The following is a 19,668-nucleotide window of genomic DNA, read 5'->3' as shown; positions in this document are numbered from 1 at the left end:
CACATGTGCGCACAGCCACATACAACAGAAGACAGAAGTGTGGTCATGACAAACCTACCTTCCAATTCGCCAGCTTCTTAAACTCTATCACCTTTATCACCGCTCCCATGAGGATACCTGGAGGGAGAAAGCAGACAGCAGACTCGGCTAAGGCAGCCTGGCTGGACTGGGTGGTGCCTGTCGCAGCAACTTGCCCTAGAGCACTGCAGACTGTATCTGAGAAAGAACAGGAATCAGCATGGCGTGGTGTGAAGCATGGTGAGCTTCCCACTTATATCTCAGGCACACACACCATGGCAGAATCTGAGTGTGTGAGGAGAAAACCTTACTTGGTGCTGCTCTGCCTGGTGTGGAGGTAACACCTTTGGCGGCCAGTCACCCCTCCTGTACCACCCAGTTCCAATGAAAAACAACAGGAGTTTAGGAGCCGGATGGATGTGTCCTATGCTAAGCATCCTTTCTTATTTTGTTTTGAAGACAGTTTCTCTGTGTAGCCCTGGCTGTTTTGAAGCTCACTGGTCTCAAACTCAGAGATGTCCCTGCCTCTGCGACCCAGTGCTAAGATTAAAGGTGTATACCACTAATTCTTATGTCTACCACTTAAAAGCATGGGTGGGGTGTGTGTGTGTGTGTGTGTGTGTAAAGAAACTCCCAAATGTTGTCCTTTGGGCTGGGCATGGTGGCTCATGCCTTTAATTCCAGCACTCAGGAGGCAGGGGTAAGTGGATTTTTTTGAATTCAAGAACAGTTACACAGACAAACCATCTCAACACACACACCCTCCCCTCAAAAGCTATCTTTTAACTGCCACATATGCACAATTCAAGGATACACATACACAATTGTTACATGTGGTTTTATAATGAAAGGCAGGTTGGGGTGAACAAAGGTCGGTTTGGAGATCCATATAACCCAGACTGGCCTCAAGCTATGTACCTAAGGATAGCCTTGAACTCCTGACCCTCTCACCTCTGGTTTTATGTTTTCCTTTATTTTCTCCAATATTATCCAACTTTGTGTTCTCTCCTTTTATTTAAAAAAAAAAAAAAAAAGGAAAAGCAGTGCTGGCACATGCTTTTAATCCCAGCATTTGGGAGGCAGAGGCAGGTGAATTTCTGAGCTTGAGGCCAGCCTGGTCTATAGAGTGAGTTCCAGGACAGCCAGGGCTACATAGAAAAACACTGTCTCGAAAAAAAACCAAAAAATAAAATAAAATAGAGTAAAAGCAGCAGACTACTGGATGGTCTTTAATCCCAGCACTTGGGAGGCACCTCTGAGTATGTCTGAGTTTGAGGCTAGCCTGATCTGTAGAGTGAATTCTAGAACAGCCAGGGCTGCACAGAGAAACGCTATTCTGAAAAACCAAAACCTGCAAGCCACAGTGGTGCACACTTTTAATCCCAGCACCCAGGAGGTAGAGGCAGGTGGATCTGTGTGAGCTTTAGGGCCAGCCTGGTCTACATAGTGAGTACCAGGACAGCCAGAGCTACATAGTGAGATCATGTCTGGAAAATACAAAACGAACAAACCCCAATAAAACAAACAAGACATTAAGTCCATGAAACCATCAGCCTCTGGAAGGGGCAAGGCTCAGATGAGCACCTACAGGCTATGTGCACCGCAGGGCTCCCTGTGAGTGTCATCATGCAGGGAGGGCTTCGGGTGATGCAGCTGTCTTTGAGTCATTTTTGGGGGGGGGGGTTCGAGACAGGGTTTCTGTGTGTAGCCCTGGTTGTCCTGGAACTCACCTCGAACCCAGAAATTCGCCTGCCTCTGCCTCCCAAGTGCTGGGATTAAAGGTGTGCTCCACCACCGCCCAACTCTGAGTCATTTTTATTCCTCTGAGTAATACCCCCAAATACAGATATCTGTTAACAAGGAACCCTCTCAAGAAGTACAACTGAAATTGTTGTTATAGTATCTTTACGTGGGGATGCTGATCCTACTCTTAGAACAGTGTCCTGTGAGCACTGCAGAGCACAGGAGCTGAGCACTGGGGAGGGTCTGAGGGATACCCGGCCTGCTTCCTCTCAGCTTTATTTGGAGTTGTTGTGGGCATAGAAGTCAGACATTCTTGAAGCAGCCACCTCAGCTCCAGCTGGAGAGGGGTGTTTCCAGTCATTTAAATATGTATTGGCCGGCGCCTGTAATCACAGCACTTGGGAGGTAGAGGCAGGCTGATTTCTGAGTTTGAGGCCAGCCTGGTCTACAAAGTGAGATCCAGAACAGCCAGGGCTACACAGAGTAACCCTGTCTCGAAAAAACAACAACAAAAAAATTATCCCCTCATTTCATATGAGGGGAAGGGAGGTGTGGTGGTTTGAATATGCTTGGCCCAGGGAGTGGCACTATTTGGAGGTGTGGCCTTGTTAGAGAAAGTGTCACTGTGGGGGTGGGCCTTCAGAGATCTTCCTCCTAGCTTCCTGAGGAAGCCAGTTTTCTTCTGTCTGCCTTCAGAACAAGATGTAGAACTCTCAGCAACTCCTGCACTGCCGTGCTCCTGCCTTGATGATGATGGACTGAGCCTCTGAACCTGTGAGCCAGCCCCAATTAAATGCTGTCCTTATAAGAGTTGTCTTGGTCATGGTTTCTGTTCACAGCAGTGAAACCCAAGACAGGAGGCAACCAAGTTCGTGTATGGAGCTCAGAGGACAATCCCATATGGAAGCAGGGGATCAAACTCAGGCTGAAGGCTTGGCAGCAAGCACCTTTACCCACTGAACCAGCTTACTAGCCCTGGGCTTTAGGAAATACAGATTGTTTTGTCTGCTCTATCACTGCTTCTGTTCTGACCACTCCTCACATAAGAAACACTCGACTTGACTACTCCTCAGATGTGCTTTCTACCATGTGAGCAGACATGCCTTCTTTATCACCAGACAGTGACTTGGGTCACATGGGTGAAGAGTGGTCAATGGTCACCTCCTCCTGAGTCTGAGCGGCAGTGTAGGCAGCAGGACACAGTCTGGCACCAGAGGGGACGGCAGCCTGCTCATGGCAACTGCACCTGCAGGGCTGCTGACTAAGCAGCCTGCCTGAGAGAAGCCAGAAAGAAAGCAACAGAACCAGAAGTGATGTGGTGATGCAGGGACTCAGGCCCAGAAGCCTCCATTACTTGTGGTTTTCTAGTTATGTGAGTCCAGAGGTTTGCAGTGCACTCTCTCTAGTCGGAGTCTGTTTGAAAGTGACTGTTGTGGCCTTCTAATGGGAAAAGTTTGCTATTGCTCTACAGACTTTTAACAGCAAGCTGGAGGAGCTGGTGTAGGAACATCTCTGGGAACAGTTGCTTATTATCCCTGTAACAGGCAGTGCTGCGCGTTACCGTGGGCTGTCAGGTCAGGAAAACAACGATACCACCAAGACTCTGGCCTTCCCGTCTGCGCCTTGGCCAAGTTCAGTAGTCTAGCTTTTGTCTTTGAGCAAAGTAACTGCAAGATGGCTCCAGGCATCACATTCCAATGGCAGCATCAAAAGAAGGGAAAGAACCCCGACATACCTCCTGTCAGTCCCACTGCCTCACCCCTCCCAATCAATCACAGCGAAGAGCATCATTATCATGATAACCACGACCAAACACTATCAGAGTATCCCTTCCTCCTTGGGCTTCACAGAGATGCCTGATCAAAATGAGGACACCAGAAGCCAGTGGGAGTGCAGCTCAGCGGCTCAGCGGGGAGAGCACATGCCTGCCTAGCGCCTGGGAGGCCTGAGTTCAGTCCTCAGCACCAAAAGCCAAGTACAAGTTCGGTTCTATTTCTTAAAAAAAAAAAAAAAAAAAAAAAAAAAAAAGGAGGAGTGGGCTTTAGCCAGGCAGCTCGTGCCTGCCGAGAGCCTGAGGGCCAGTGGTCTCAGGGAGCCACACTCACCCACATTTAGCTGTCTGTCTTTCTGTCTGCCTGTCTGCCTGCACATGTCCCCAAGTAGGTGCTGGACCCTCTGAAGTCACAGGCAGCTCTGAGACCCGATATGAACTGGGGGACTAAACTATTGAGACACTTTTTTTGTCCCTAATTTTTATATTTTTAAAATTCATTAAAAATTTTTTTTGTGTGTGTGGATGTTGTATCTGCATGTATGCCTGTACATCACAGGCACATGCATGCCTGTTGCCTGAGGACATCAGATCTCCTAGAACATAGTTACAGATGGTTATAAGTGCTATGTGTTTGCTGGACTACAGGCCCTCTGCGACAGCAGTCAATGAATGCTCTTAATCACTGTGCCAATTATTATTATTATTACTTTTTTAAAGTACATTGTTGTACTCTTCAGACACACCAGAAGAGGGCATCAGATCCCATTACGGAAGGCTGTGAGCCACCATGTGGATTCTGGGAATTGAACTCAGGATCTCTGGAAGAGCAGTCAGTGCTCTTAACCACTGAGCCATCTCCCCAGCCCCTATTATTATTATTATTATTCCTTCTTCCCTTCTCCTCTTCTTTTTCCTTCTTTTTTCTTTTTTGGACAGGGTAACCCTATGTAGTTCTGTCCTGGAACTTACACAGTGCAAAACCTGAAGTCAGCCTGCCCACCTGCCTGAAGACCAGGTAACCCTGGAATGCTGGGAGTTATAGTTCTTGGAAAATACCACCACAAGGGAAAATGTGGTGGCATATGAACTTGTCCTGAAATCACCCCTACAAAAGATGTCTCATCACCACTCAGCTAGGAATTCCAGGGAATGACCCTGACCAAAGGCCATCCTGGTCAGTATTTGATTAAAGTTTGTTTCAAATTTGGCTCAAATTTGCTGAACTGGATTTTCTCTGGTGAATCTTTGCATTAACAGTAGACCAGGATGGCCTTGAACTCACAGAGATCTGCCTGCCTCTGTCTCCTGAGTTCTCCTGGCTCTATATTTATTCTTGCTCTTTCTTTTTTAACTTTATTTTTCTATCTTATGTTTTGTGGTCATGTATGTCTGTGTACCACATTATACAGTTCCCAAAGAGGCCAGAAGAGGATGTCAGACCTGTCAGAACAGGAGTAACAGACAAGTTGAGTCACTATGTGGGTACTGGGAATTGAACCCGGATCCTACGAAAAGCCTGTGTTCTTAACTGATGAGACATCTCTCCAGTCCCCCAATCTTTATTTTTAATAAATGGTAAAACTATCCACAAAGCTGCACATGCCCTGAAGCAGCTCTATGACTGTGAGCCGCCCCAGAGGCAGGAAGGAAGCTTCAGAATGCTATCCCACCTAGAACTCAAAGAACTCTCTAGTTAGCTGACGCCATGAGCATCTAAAGGACCCGGTAACTAGACAAACTCAGGGTTTCCTCTGTCCACAGGGGAGTGTCACCTGGAAGATGGGGGTATAAATGAGAGGGCAACAGGAACAAAGCAACACATTTAATCCCGCTGCTTGGGAGGCAGGTCTTTGTGAGTTCCAGGCTAACCAAGGTGTGTGTGAGGAGGGGAGGCTGGGGGCAGGGCAAGTAAGAGAGGGCGACAGGCTCTGGCACCAAAGGAGCCATTTGCCACTCTAGAGATAAAGTCAGAGCCCTTCTAGCTATGACAGTGGCCCTATCAGCCAAATGCCAACCATCAACTTCACTGGGGCTGGATATGGCCTGGCAGATCACTGTGCCCTGAGGGTGGTGAGAAGCAGGAGGCCAAAGCGCCTCTGGATGACAGATGGGCCTCTCTGTTACCTCCTCTGTAAGATGGACTTTTAGCCTTATGACGAGCTGCTAAAAGGGTAACAGAAATTGAAAAGGTACCACATCTCTTACAGATGTGGTATTGAGCTGGCCCCCAGAGAGACAGCACCATTATGTATGGGTACGTGTTCTGCAATGGACCCCAGTATCACTTACCTAGAGAAACAACAGCCACGCTCTCAGGGAGAAAGTGCAGTCGGTACCGAATCAGCAGGTGCACCAGGATGATGCAGATGGCTGTGAGAAGCACAGGCAGTTTAAAGACGGGGCTCAGGGCAGTGGCTATCTCACGGGAGTCGGGCTAACGGACAGTGGGCGAGCAAACAGTGAGCATGGGTCAAATTCTACTGTCTTTTCCCTTCTCTTTTTAAAAAGCAACAAAGAAAGAGTATTTGTAGAGCCTGTGAGATGGTTCAACTGGTAAAGGCACTTTCTGCTAAACCTGACAACCAGAGTTTGATTCTCACAACTACCATGTACAAGGAGACGCTACTTCTGAGGGTTATCTCTGACCTCTGGGTCTGCATTTGCCATAAACAAGTAAAAGTAATGAAAAAATAGTTTTATTTCACATGTACGTGCCTGCAATGTACATATGTGCACCATGTGAGTGTAGTGCCCAATGGTGGCCAGAAGAGAGCGCTGGATTCCTAATAACTGAAGCTGGAGGCCACTGTGAGCAGCCCCTTTGGGCTCTGGAAATTTGAACCTGGGTCCTTTGTAAGAGCAGCCAGTGCTCTTAACCGCTGAGCCATCTCTCCAGCCCCACAAATGGGTTAAAAAAAATTTTTTTTTTGAGACAGGTTCTCCTACAACCAGTCTGGCTGCAAACTCAGAGATCTGCCTGCTTCTTCCTCCTGAGTGCTGGGGCTAAAGAGGGCACCATTACACTTGTCACTCAGACATGCCACAGAGGGACAGCTCTGGCCTCACTTCTCTCCTTCCGGTTTTATGTGGGTGCTAGGCTTGTATGGCACGCACTTGTCCCTGCTAAGTTGTCCCGCAGCCCTCGAATAGCACAATCATAGTTAGCTATAGCACTGATAGCTATTAAAAATGGTTCACATTTTCCTGGTTATGAGAAATTCCCTCCCCTCTCTTCCTCCCCTCCTTCTTTTGTTTAGGTTTGGTCTTTTTTTTTTTTTTTTTTTTTAAGATTTATTTTTTTATTCATATGCATCCACTGTAGCTGTTGTTAAAAGCACCAGAAGAGGACATCAGATCCCATTACAGATGGTTGTGAGCCACCATGTAGTTGCTGGGGATTGAACTCAGGACCTCTGGAAGAGCAGCCAGCGCTCTAACCACTGAGCCATCTCTCCAGCCCTAAGCTTTGGTCTTAAGTAGCCCAAGTTGTTAAACTTGTTATATATGGGGGTATGGGAGGGTAACCTTGAACTTTTCGTTTTTCCTGCCTCTATTTTTGCTGTGTTGAGATTACAGATGCCCAGTTTATGCTGGGGATTGAAACCAGGACTTCGTGTGTTAGGCAAGATCTTATCAACCTATTTTCTGGGTCTGAAAAATACAACAAGCCTTTAAATACATACATACATACATCCACATGTACACAGCATGAATACACAGACACATAGTAATGTAAATAATAAAAGTTTCTGGGCCCCAAACCCCACTGTTCTATATCTGCATCATTGCAAATGTAAGCTCACAGTCCACACATGGTGTGTGTGGCTCTCCAGCACTGAGGCTGCACTGCAGCTCACTAACCACAGAACAGTTGAACAGCACCAGCAAGATCTATGTATGTGGCGAAGGTTAGCCTGGTTTTCACTTGACTGCCCTCTGTAGTCTTGAACTCATAGCACTGCTCCTGCTTCAGATTCTCAGGCATTATGATTATATGAAGATAGCACCATGTTCAGTTCTAAAAACATCCACTGAAAGAAAAATGTTCAAATGAGGCAGAAGAGCCGGCTTGGAGGGTGTGGTGCCTGCTCCATGAGCACATCAGGAGGGGTGTGGGGTGTCACAGTCCTAGTGCTCACATGAAAAGCTGACTGGGCTGCTGCAGTCTTAGCACTGGGGAAGACAGAAAGATCCTGCGCTCCCACCAGCCCGGCCGTGTCACCAGCTCCAGGTTTCCTGACAGACTTGTCTAAAAACTGAGGAGGAGAGCTGTTAGACCCTGCTACTAAGATTTTAGTCTACCATATCCAGACAGCTTTCCTGAGCTTGACTCAAAATGGAGGATTCCCTTTTCTTAGCAGAGTGTCCTCTTCTTTGTCTGATCTGGGGAGTCCCCCCCCCCCAACTTCTATCCAAGGAATGTCACATAGTACTTGGTAAAATTACAGATCCACCTTCTCTCCAGATAAGACCCTGCTCAGCAAGCACCTGGGATATCTGGACAGCTTCTCCATGAGGCATTCTGGGTACATGAAGCTCCAGCCAATGACTTACATGTACCCTGAACTCCCCAAGGTTCATGGAACTCTTGTCCATCCCAAATAAAGTGTGTGTGCACAGCTGCTTCACTGGAGACTGCTGGGAGAGCTGTGACCCTGAAGTCCACGGACAAGCCTCCTACCCCACACTCACTGCCAGGCCCGCATCCTTCAGACCCCGCCCGCTGGACCCCACTTCCACCCTGTGTGTAGCTGTGCCCAGATACCACAAGGGAAGAAGTGGAATTCAGAACCTGGCTGCGCTCCATCCTTCCCAGCCTGCTGTGCAGCATGTAAGCACAGCCCTGAGGTTTGAGGAGATGGAACTCCTGGGAACCAGGAGAACAGATGAAGAAGATACTGTAATGGACCCCCATCCTTCACACATATGTGCACATTCAGTTACACACAAACTGCACTCATAACCCATGTACACATAACAGACACACACACACAGAGACAGAGACATACCCTGAATCTGCAAAGCTAAAAGGCCACCCTCAGAGTTTACACAGATAACTCTGATTTCTCGAATTCCATCAAAAAGCACCAGGTGGCTACAGGAAACAGCTGCCAGTTCAGAAGTCTTGTCCTCATTTCCCTGTGTATTGTAAGCTACCAATCTGTGATGTTGTTTCACTGTAAATATTTAACCTCGTTAGCTCCTGCATTCAACACAAAGCAAAGATGTGGTCACCACTCTTGGTGAGCCTAAGCCCTTGAGCAGAGGGAAGGCAGTCGGCTCTGCTGTGTGTACCAAGCTGGGCTTGTTTTGTGTGCATGTTGCCGGGCAGTCATGGCACACGCCTTTAATCTCAGCACTTGGGAGGCAGAGGCAGGTGGATATCTGAGTTCAACGCCAGCCTGGTCTACAGAGTGAGATCTAGGACAGCCAGGGCTACACAGAGAAACCCTGTCTCGAGAAAAAAAATTTCTTTTGTGTGCATGTGGTCGTGTGTGGTCTGTATGCATGTGAACAGGCATGGGGGTGCACATGGAGGCCAGAAAAAGGCATGAGACCCCCTGGAGCTGGAGTCCCAGGAGGCTGTGAGTGCCAAGTGGATGTTGGGAAGTGAGCTCAAATCTCTAAAAAAGCAGCAAGTGCTCTTAATTGATGAACTTTCTCCCCAAAGCATTCTGGTTGCTCTCCCAAAGGACCCAGGTTCAATTCCCAGCACTCACCTATAGCTCACATCTGTCTTTAATTCTGATTTTAGGGGATCTGACATCCTCACACATACATACATGCAGGCAGAACGCCAATGTACATACAATAAAAAAAATAAAGAAATCATTTAAAAATTAATTTAAGGACGGGTAAGATGGCTTGTGGATAAAGGTATTTGCTGCCTGACAATCCTGCCTCTAACTTTGTTAGAAAGGCTTGATTCTGGAGCTTGGATTGGCACCTTCCTCTCCAGACCCAGGCACACTTATTTATTTAAGATCCCTGCAAAGTCTCTGTCCTGGGTCAGGCTGGCCGCCTGACAGGAAGAAGGAAAGCCAAAAAGGGCTGCCAGCACAGGATGCCACGTGCTCAGCAGACAGCTAAGATGGGCAACTAGTCCCGTGAGGAGCACTGCTGCCTCTCTCAAAAGTGACACACAGCATAGTCACAATGTTTAACTCTCGGAATACCCCCAAAGAGCCATACAACATCTCATCAGGATCTAGACGTTTATTAGCTGTTGTGTTTAAAAGATCTGTAAAGGGCTGGAGAGATGGCTCAGTGGTTAAGAGCACCGACTGCTCTTCTGAAGGTCCTGAGTTCAAATCCCAGCAACCACATGGTGGCTCACAACCATCCATGATGAGATCTGGTGCCCTCTACTGTAGTGTCTGAAGACAGCCACAGTGTATTCACATATAATAAATAAATAAATCTTAAAAAAAAAAAAAATCTGTAAAATCCTTTAAAATTAGCTTAAAACTTGTAACAGAAATGGTTAACAGTAGTAAAAATATCTATATATAAGTAATCTTAATTTGCTATAGCATTTTTGTATGGAGCTGGTTTCAAGTGTGGTTTAGGAAAGATTTTTTTGTTTTGTTTTTTTGGGGTTTTTTTTTGGATTTAGTTTTTTTGAGACAGGGTTTCTCTGTATAGCCCTGGCTGTCCTGGAACTCACTCTGTAGATCAGGCTGGTATCGAACTCAGAAATACACCTGCCTCTGCCTCCCAGAGTGCTGGGATTACAGGTGTGCACCACCACCACCCGGCTTAGGAAAGATGTTTTTAAAAAATATAAATAAAAGGGTACAGGCCCAATGGGGCCGCCACAGCGTAAACTGCAACCACGTGACTGGTAGCCTTTTTCAGTATGGCTAAAGAGAAGACATGCAACCTCATCACCATCTTGGTTAAGGTGAGCACAGGTATAAACCAGCTAAGGCAGCACCAACTAAACAACTAGTCCTACTGAGCCCTTCGGCTACCACGGTATCTCCTTTTTGAGACTACGGGGCAATGCTAAGCCTCCAAGGTTAGCTTTATCTCATTTCCTCCAATGCCGCCTTCGGCGTGTTTGGATTGGGTGGCTGCTCAGGACGATGGGCTCTGCCCTGAGAGTGCAAACAGCAAATGGGGGGAGCTGTGAGCAAGGCCCGTGGAGAAAGGGTGAGAACGGCCTATGCTGGATGATCAGTCTTTTTTTTTTTTTTTTTTGGATTTGGTTTTTTTTTTTCGAGACAGGGTTTCTCTGTATAGCTCTGGCTGTCCTGGAACTCACTCTGTAGACCAGGCTGGCCTCGAACTCAGAAATCCGCCTGCCTCTGCCTCCCAGAGTGCTGGGATTACAGGTGTGCGCCACCACTGCCAGGCTCGGATGATCAGTCTTTACACACAATCGTAGCCAAAGTGATGACAACTACAGTTTTTAAATTCCTAAAGTTATAACGGTCACTTAAGAGTGCTGGCTAGTCTTCCGTCAACTTGACTAACTAGAGTTATCTGAAAGGAGGGAATCTCAATTTAGAAGATTCTTCCATAATATCTGACTGTAAGGTATTTTCTTCACTGGTGATTTATGTAGAGGACCCAGCCCATGGTGGGTGTCATCCCCAGGCTGGTGGTCCTGGGTTCCATAGGAAAGCAGGCTGAACGAGCCAGGAGAATCAACCTAGTAAGCAGCACCCTCTGTGGCCTCTGCATCAGCTCCTGATTCCAGAACACTGCCCTGCTTGAGTTCCTGCCATGACTTCCTTTAATGATCATCAGCAATATGGAAATGTAAGCCAAATAAATAAACCTTTCCTTCCCAGCTTACTTTTTGGTTATGGTGTTTCTTTGAAGTAACAGAAACCCTAACACATCAGGTTAACAGAAAATGACTTAGAGATGTATGCATAACCACTTATGTCTTTGCTAACTGTATTCAACACCAGGCTTCTAAAAAACTTTTAATAAAGAATATATGTGAGGGCTCAGAGGTTACGAGTACTGACTGTTCTTCCAGAGGTCTGAGTTCAAACCCCAGCAACCATGTGGTGGCTCACCACCATCTGTAATGGGATCTGATGCCCTCTTCTGGTGTGTCTGAAGACAGGGCACTTGTGTGTGTGTGTGTGTATGAAATAAATAAATCTTAAAAAATGTTTGTTAAATAAAGTTTATGATTTCCTAAGGTTCATTCAAGCAGAAACTAATTTACAGGTCTGTGTCTACACTGTTTGTCGTTGCTGACTTTGTTAACCTTTAGCTATTTGGATAAACTGAGTCAAAGAAGAAACTGCGATAGTCTATAAAGGCACATTATGAAAGGACCAGGAAAATAAGGTTCCTGGTTTCTCTGTGGACTGCATTCATAGTTTAAAGTTTTATTTTGATGCTAAAGATCTTCATTTGATTTCTCATTTCAACCTCCCCTCCTCTGCCTCCCTGGCAGGCAGCCCTGGCCACATCCAGCCATGTGTGTCCTCTCTGCTCTGGACTCTCCTGGTGTCCCACCGGGGCAGCCATTCCAGCAGTTCATTACTAAACTCACACAATGAGAAAGTAAGGTCCAGCCAGGCGGTGGTGGTGCACGCCTGTAATCCCAGCACTTGGGAGGCAGAGGCAGGTGGATCTCTAAGTTCGAGGCTAGCCTGGTCTACAGAGTGAGTTCTAGGACAGCCAGGGCTACACAGAGAAACCCTGTCTCGAAAAAGCCAAAAAAAAAAGAGAAAGTAAGGTCCAAGACCCATGGGAAGCCAAACTCAAGTTACACACACATAAGGGAAACTGCACCCTCATGTTTTTACTGGCTTTAGTGGCTCTGTTTAGTTTTTAAGTGGGGGTAGGGCATATGTGCCAACACAGGCAAGTGGAGCTCAGAAGATCGGGTCTTTCTTTCCTCCACGTGGGTCCCGGGGACTGAACTCAGACCATAAGGCTTGGCAGCAGCTGCCTTTACCTGCTGAGCCTTTTGTTTTTGTTGTTGTTGTTTTGTTTTTTCGAAACAGGGTCTGCTGAGCCTTTTTACTGGCCTCTTCTTAGGTTTTTGACATAAGAGTTTCATTTGTAGCCAAGGCTGCCTGCCTGCCCTGGCTTCTCCAAGGATGGCATTATAGGCGTGGAGCACTCTTGTCCACTGTAGAAAACAGTCTTTTATTTACTCCTGGGAAGAAAAAAGTAGAAAAGCAAGGGCCAGGTTTGTTTGGAGGTGTGGAACTCATTAAACAGAACCTTTATGCCAAACAGGGTTCACTGTCCTGACTCACTGTTTCCTGTGGAGTCAGAGCTCAGCAAGGTTAAATGAAAGGTCAAGTAAGGTAAAGCCTTCCTCCTCCACCAGGAGCCTGCTGAGCTCAGACAGCACCAGGTTACAATTCTAATGTTTTTACTCATGGGAACGAAAGCCGAGGGGTGTGTGCCGCAAGGGCACGCCTGTCATAGCCTCTAGCAGAGCCATACAATAGCAAGCAAACATTTGGTTGACACTCTCAAAGAAAACCTCATACACTAAAGAAATGTAAACCTGATAAAAGACCCACTGTTCTGGGACTGTAACAAAAGGCAGGTTGTGGTGGCATCTGCCCACCCAGCGCTGAGTCAACACTAGGAAGGCATGGTCAGTGGACCATTGAGAGTTTGAGGCCAACCTGAACTACACAAAGTGAGACTGTCTCAGAAAAATAAAAGATCAGTCAGTTAAGCAATCTGTCATTCCTACAGTGTTCAATTCTTTGACCATTTACTCTACCCTGAATATAAATGTGACCAAAAAAATTTTATTGTCTTTAAAACCTAGTCCTAACAGACATCAGAGAAATACTCTAACAGGCCATGGTGGTACACTTTTATAGTCTTAGCAACGGGAAGACAAAGGCAGGAAAATTGAAATTCCTCAGCTACCAAGACTAAGGCCAGCCTGGGCTACACTGGACACTGTCTTGATAAAGGAAATCCATAACCCAATTCTGCCTTCTGCTCTCCTAGAAAGGTCCAATCCACATCAGTATCACCAAAGAAAAACAGTATAAATAAGGCAGGGGTGATGGTACATACTCATATAATCCCAGCACTTGGGAGGTAACTGCTACTTAATGAGTTCAGAGCCCACCCTCATTCCCTGAGACCCTGTCTCAACCGAAGAGGAGTAAATGAGGCAGCTTTTACTGCCGGAGGAAGCACAGACTTCAGACACACACCCTAAGCTTTGTATCCTTAGATAACCTAAAGTGAGTATGTGGCTTCAGCTGCATTTTTAAAAAACTGGGTGTGTAGGTAAGTGCTTGTGGAGGCCTGAAGACATCTTGGGTATTATTCTCAGAAATGCTTTCCACTTTCTTTGAAACAGGCCTTTAGTTGACCTGGAGCTGACTGATTCAGGTAGGCTCAGTGGTCAGTGGACCCACGGGATCCAGCAATGGGATTACAAAACACCACACCCTCCAGATCAACAGCTCTTTCTTGGCCAGGCAATGGTTAGCACACAGCTTTAACCTCAGGAAATGAGAGGAGGAGGCAGGTGGATCTCTGTGAGTTTGGGGCCATCCTGGTCTACAAAGTGAGTTCCATGCCTGTCAGGGCTAGACTTAGAGAGATGCTGTCTTAAAAAAAAAAAGTTCCTTCTTTCAAAAGCTAAGACACTGCTTTTGGGAACTGATAGGCCTGAGTTCAGGAAGGAAAGAGAGTCTTGACAGGTAACAGACACCTCTGGGCTTATTCACCTAGAACAAGAAGGCTGAAGAAAATGGTCATGCCACTCGACTGCTCCTCCTGCTGGGCCTGCTCTCCCGTCTGCACCGGAAGGATAGGCTTGGCAGGAGTTGGCAGCACCAGCTTCGTGGTGACGGCCGAGGTAGTGTGAAGGGTGAAGTTGACGCTCTCATGAGTCGTGTTGGAGAACCTGTTGGAGATATTCAAGTGGCATTCAGATAAAGAAAAGGATCAAGGAATCAAAACATACACCTTGACTGAATGAGAATTCAGCAAAACCCTAATGGTGGTGCCAGTAGACTGGCCTTGAAGAGAGAGATATTCCGGCCTGCGCAGCACACCAGTGACTCCTACTATCTTTGACTACGGTAATCCACCCAGAGGTCAGGAAGAAAGGGGTCAGGACTATGGAGAGAGGGTTACAAACCTCTGGGGCCAGGGATACAGCTCAACTGGTAGTGGCTGCAGTCCTAGGTTGATCTTCAGTACTGGATAAACCAGTTGTGTGGCCCAGGCCAGAATCCCAGCACCCAGGAAGAGGAGAAGGATCAAGATTCCAAGAGTGCTGGTGAGATGGCTCAGCAGTTAAGAGCACCGACTGCTCTTCCAGAGGTCCTGAGTTTAAATCCCGGCACCCACATGGCTCACAACCATCTGTAATGGGATCTGATGCCCTCTTCTGGAGTGTCTTAAGACAGTGACAGTGTGCTCACATATAATAAATAAATAAATAATTCTAAAAAAAAAACAAAAAAACCCATAAAACAAAGAAACCCTCTTTTATTTCACTGGGAGGCATGGTGATTAACAGCATTTCAAAACTGACTCAGCTCATCCGGTCTTCCGTGTACTCAGTTCCTAGTGCACCAACCCTGGCGGACCTAGAGGATAATACTCAAGAAGGCAATGAAACCCACCAGCCAGAGAAGCCTCACTTTGACTGCCACAGTGCGACATTTGAGCTGGATTCATGCAATGGGAATGGGAAAGTTTGCCTCCTCTACAACAATGGGAAACGTGGATTATCTCATGACACTGAGATATGGTTCCTGGACAGCATTTACAGGCCTTTTCTCACAGATACCTTTACCGCCTATTAGGCCTGCCCCAGTGGCAATATGCCTTTACTAGCTACGGTATTAGCCACAGGCCAAGCACTGGTTCAATATGTACAAACCCATCACCTACAGCACAGGCGTGCTCACAGAAGAGCCTGACACCTCTGTCAACAAGCTGGCAAGGTGTTTAAGTGCAAGAACAAGATTTTAATCCCCACAGAGAAAGGGCCTGTGCAGCCTGCCAGTGGCCAATGGGCCTGGACCCTTGGCGCCTCCTACCTCTAAGCCTTCCACAGGCTCTGGAAACCCTGTCTGAAAATAAGCATTCTGTCACCTCCCATCAGTAATATCCAGGCACACATGGCCCTGTGGTGGCCCCACCCTCAAACAGGTGTCAGCATTCTCCTGAGTGACCAAAGCCTTAGGCCTCTGCTCTCACTGTCCTTAGCCAGAAGCTGGGACCATCACACCTAATTCTCCCCAGGAGTCCCTTGTGACAACCTCATCTCCAAAACCAATGAAGACTTTCCAATGTACCAGGGCGTTCTTATGTCTGTACCCAATCCTTAACCTCTTAGCAGTAACTAGAGAGGTCACCTTCCGAAATAAACCCAAGGTTTGTTGGACTCATGAAGCATCAATATCAACTAGTCATGTGACCACTTCAGTTATGAAAAGTTCATACCTTCAGGCACACACCTGATAGTAGATTCCATGTTGGACAGTACAGAAAGGGGAGCATTTCTGTCACAGAAGTGTTTTGGAGAACATTGCACGTGAACATTTTCATACTGTCCTTCGGATCGGATACTGTTAAACCCTTAGCTTCGTGGGCTTTATGCTTTGAGAAACCACTACAGAGTGAGTTCCAGGACAGCCAGAACTCCATAAAGAAACCCTGTCTCGAAAAACGAAACTTGTCTGGGGGAGAGGATACTGTCTGCCCTTTGAACTTCATGAGGGCAGCAGGGTATGGTAATCCCTGCACTTGGGAGAAGAGATGCAGGAAAGCTAAGAGTTTGAGACAAAGTTGCCCTAGCCCACAGAGTGATCTGCAGTGAGTTTCAAGACCAGTTTTGTGGGCTGCATGAACCTGCTCAAAAAAGAAAACAAAGCAAAAACAAATTCCTAGGGGAACTGGAGTCTCCCCCACACCCCAGGTTCAGTATTATTTACTTTCCTAGACTGCATTTTCCTTGAATTTTGGGTGCAGTGTATGTGTTTGACTAAACCAGGGATTGAACTCAGGGCCTTGGGCATGGTGGGCAAAGGCACTACCAGTCAGCAGATTCCAGCCCTACTGGGATTACATCCATAAACTGAAGACATCAGCTCAATCTGCCCAGATGTTCTCCCCAGAGTGCCCTACCCTACCCTACCAAATCCTTCTTGAAACTCAGAAGGCTCAGACTGCCTGCTCTGGAATGCGCGACTCTACCTGAGGCTTCCGTCCATGCTTGCAAGGTTAGGCGTGTAAACTAGCGTAGAGGTGACACACTGAGCACTGCCTCATTCCTGGACCCCATAATCTGACCAAGCTTCAAACCCACACCTCAACCCATTTGGCTCTATAGAACCTCTTTTATCTTGTACTGCTGAGGCCTATGTTAGTGTCTGGGACAGGACAGGTGCATAAGAGTTAATGAGTTCTTCGTTCCTGAGCGGCCAAAAGCTACCTGAAATGCTCCCAATAAAAGTTCCGAATCAATTGAGGGGTTCCTTGTTAATTTTAGGGGCTCATTTCAAAGAGAGAATTTTAACACACCCCCAACAGGTGGTGTCCTGCCAAGCATGAGGATGGACTAACAGTAGCACATACCCCAAAAGAGCTGCGGTGGACCTCATCATATATGTCTCGAGACACTGTCCACCACTTGCCACTCTGAAGTACTCACTTTCTTCCTTGTCTTTCCTGGCAGTACTAGGGACTGAACCGGGGACCGGTTGCGCTACAGACCCTTCTTGGTTCGGACCTTTTTAACATGTCGCCTTCCCCATCTTTCCTGTAAGATTTCAAGTTGCGGGGTACAAGACGTCTTCTTCCACCCCAGCCCCCCAGGGTGGACTCCTCGTCCCTCATGCTACTCAATTTCCTTCCAAGCATTTGGCAAGGTCTGAAAACACCCTGTCTACACACAAAGTCTCCCACTAAAGCATCATGGCGGCTCCCGACGCCCAGGGCCGAGAAAAACGGTCAACTAGCAGTTAATGAATGAAAGAAACCTGCTAGAGACACACAAGAACACTGAAGGTTGTTCATGGTTACGGGGGATGCCACTGGCTGCTCGTGGCAATGGGAGAACTTCCTGGAGAAAGAGGAGGAGAGCCTGGGAACGCTCAGATAACCGGAAACTGCGACGTTCGCGGCTTCCGCCAGGCCACGCTACAGGCCTGCGCGTGGTGATTAGTAGCTGACCTCCGAGAGGCCGCGGGGTCCGAATCCTCGTCCCGCCCACCGCCAACCCCGGCTAGGTGGGCCCGCGCCACTCCACCCGGGCGCCGAGGCCCGCTGTCGCCCGCCGGCCCGGCCCTGCCGCCTCCGCTACCCGAAGCGGCACACTCACTCCTCCTCCGCCATCTTCTCCCGAGTCCTGCGAGCTTCCGAGACTACAGAGTTCGGCGCCGCAGGGCTAGCGGGGCCTGCGGCTGCTTCCGGTTTCCGCTGCGGGCAGGGGCGGGGCTTGGCCTCCCAGGGCGACCCTCTGCGCGGTTCTCTCGGTGGCCGGAGCGTAGGATGACTTCAGGGACTTTCTGTGGGATTTTTCCGGCCAGGCCCTGTGACGATCTGGCCTCGGGACAGTCCGACTTTTTTTCCGGTCGGGAAAGATTTGGAGGAAACTTTTGAGATCCGGGTGACTCAGCGGTGAGCAAAGCCGTTCGCCCGGCGTGGAAATCACAGGGCTAAGAATGGGGGAAGAAGGTCTCTCTTGGACGTCCGGGCAGGCTGTGCGGAGCGAGTCTGGAGGCGCGTTCCGAATGGGCCTCAGTTTCCCCAGCTATGGGAAGAGTAGACAGAGGGCCTTTGAGACGCTAGACAGTGTACTCGTAGTATAAAAGTTGAGAGCTAGGAATACAGAGGTTAGTTTATTGGTTGGTGTGGTATATGTGGCAATGAGACCCAGGACCGCTTGAGGGGCTTTCACGCTCGCCTTCCGCCGTGACGGTCCGTGGCATTGGACTCTGGTAATAAGGGTTGGCGGCACCGCCTTTACTCGTTGAGCTATCCAACAACTTCCAGGGACCCTCCTTTCTCAGTCTCCCTATCCCTATGATTACAGACGCCAGCAGCCAGCTCCGGCTTTTATGTGGATGCTGGGAATGCGCGGGTCCTCGTGCTTGCACAACAAGCGCATTGCGCACTGGGCTTTCAACACCGAGGGTAACAGTCAACTATATTGCTTAAAACTGGCCCGCAACTGCCGAGGTCTTTATGGGACTGCCGGGGGTTCTCCAGAGCCCCTTCCACCCTAGGTAGTTTTTCCCCACTTAATAAAGCTTAATAGATAGTAATACATGATTGCTCTGTCACTTTCCCAGAGAATGATCCTTATCTCTCATCGTCCTGAGTGGTTGGGACAGGAGGGTGGTAGACGCCCCGCCCCACCCCCATTCAGGCATATTCCTCCCCAAGTGGAGTTTCCTGGAAGCAGTAGAAATCCCAAGACACACATCCCAAATAAATGGAATTTTTGAAAACAAAGACCTTGAGCAGCTGGGTGGTGGCATGGACCTTTAATCTCAGTCCTCTGGAGGCAGAGACAGATGGATCTTTTGAGTTTGAGGCCAGTCTGGTTTACATAATGCATGCTAGAGTCAGCTAAGTCCACATAAAAGACCCTATCTCAAAGGGTGGTAATAATAAACAAAGAACCAGAGAAATGGTTCAGTGGATAAGAACCCTCTGGCCTGTCTTCTAGAGGACTGGTGGCTCCCATGAGCTGTAACTCCAGTTCCAGGGGATTTGGCACCGCCTTCTGGCCTTTGCAGGTACTGCATGTACATACTGTACAGACATACATACAGGCAAAACACCCATACCATCAATAGAAAAATTTGAAAATAAATATACTGAAGTCGGGCGGTGGTGGCTCATGCCTTTAATCCCACCACTTGGGAGGCAGAGGCAGGTGGATTTCTGAGTTCAAGGCCAGCCTGGGCTACAGAGTGAGTTCCAGGACAGCCAGGGCTATACGGAGAAACCCTGTCTTGAAAAACCAAAATAAATAAATATACTGGGGCCAGCATGTGGTGGTCAGAGGACACTTGTGGAGACATTTCTCTCCTACCTTTATGTGGGCTCGGTTCTGAGCTCAAGTCTTCAGGCTTGGCTTATGAGGTAGATACAGCAGGTAAAATCTGTTCTCACACATTTTCTGGGACTCTCCCAAAAGACATCAG

At 47.8% G+C, this 19,668-nt stretch overlaps 1 protein-coding gene and 1 pseudogene across 4 annotated transcripts in view; one reads left to right on the top strand and one right to left on the bottom strand.

Moving 5' to 3' along the window:
* The window catches only part of Slc9a8 (solute carrier family 9 member A8), a 50,267-nt gene extending 32,316 nt beyond the window's left edge, over window positions 1–17,951 (bottom strand). The window contains exons 1-4 of one of the 4 annotated variants that reach the window (XM_052184346.1): window positions 17,835–17,951; window positions 14,224–14,402; window positions 5,825–5,905; window positions 59–117 (exon numbers count right to left, since the gene is read on the bottom strand). In XM_052184346.1, the coding sequence (XP_052040306.1) occupies window positions 59–117; window positions 5,825–5,905; window positions 14,224–14,402; window positions 17,835–17,848 (333 nt within the window). In that variant the 5' untranslated portion in view covers window positions 17,849–17,951. The other 3 variants (XM_052184350.1, XM_052184347.1, XM_052184348.1) reach the window with 3 other exon arrangements.
* LOC127686443 (tubulin polyglutamylase complex subunit 2-like) lies at window positions 15,004–15,586 on the top strand (annotated as a pseudogene).
* Window positions 17,952–19,668: the final 1,717 nt, after the last annotated feature.

Source organism: Apodemus sylvaticus, chromosome 5 (genome assembly GCF_947179515.1).
Source record: "Apodemus sylvaticus chromosome 5, mApoSyl1.1, whole genome shotgun sequence".
NCBI lineage: Eukaryota > Metazoa > Chordata > Mammalia > Rodentia > Muridae > Apodemus > Apodemus sylvaticus.
The sequence above is the reverse complement of the archived record's forward strand: the minus strand, read 5'-3'. Positions and strand labels throughout refer to the sequence as shown.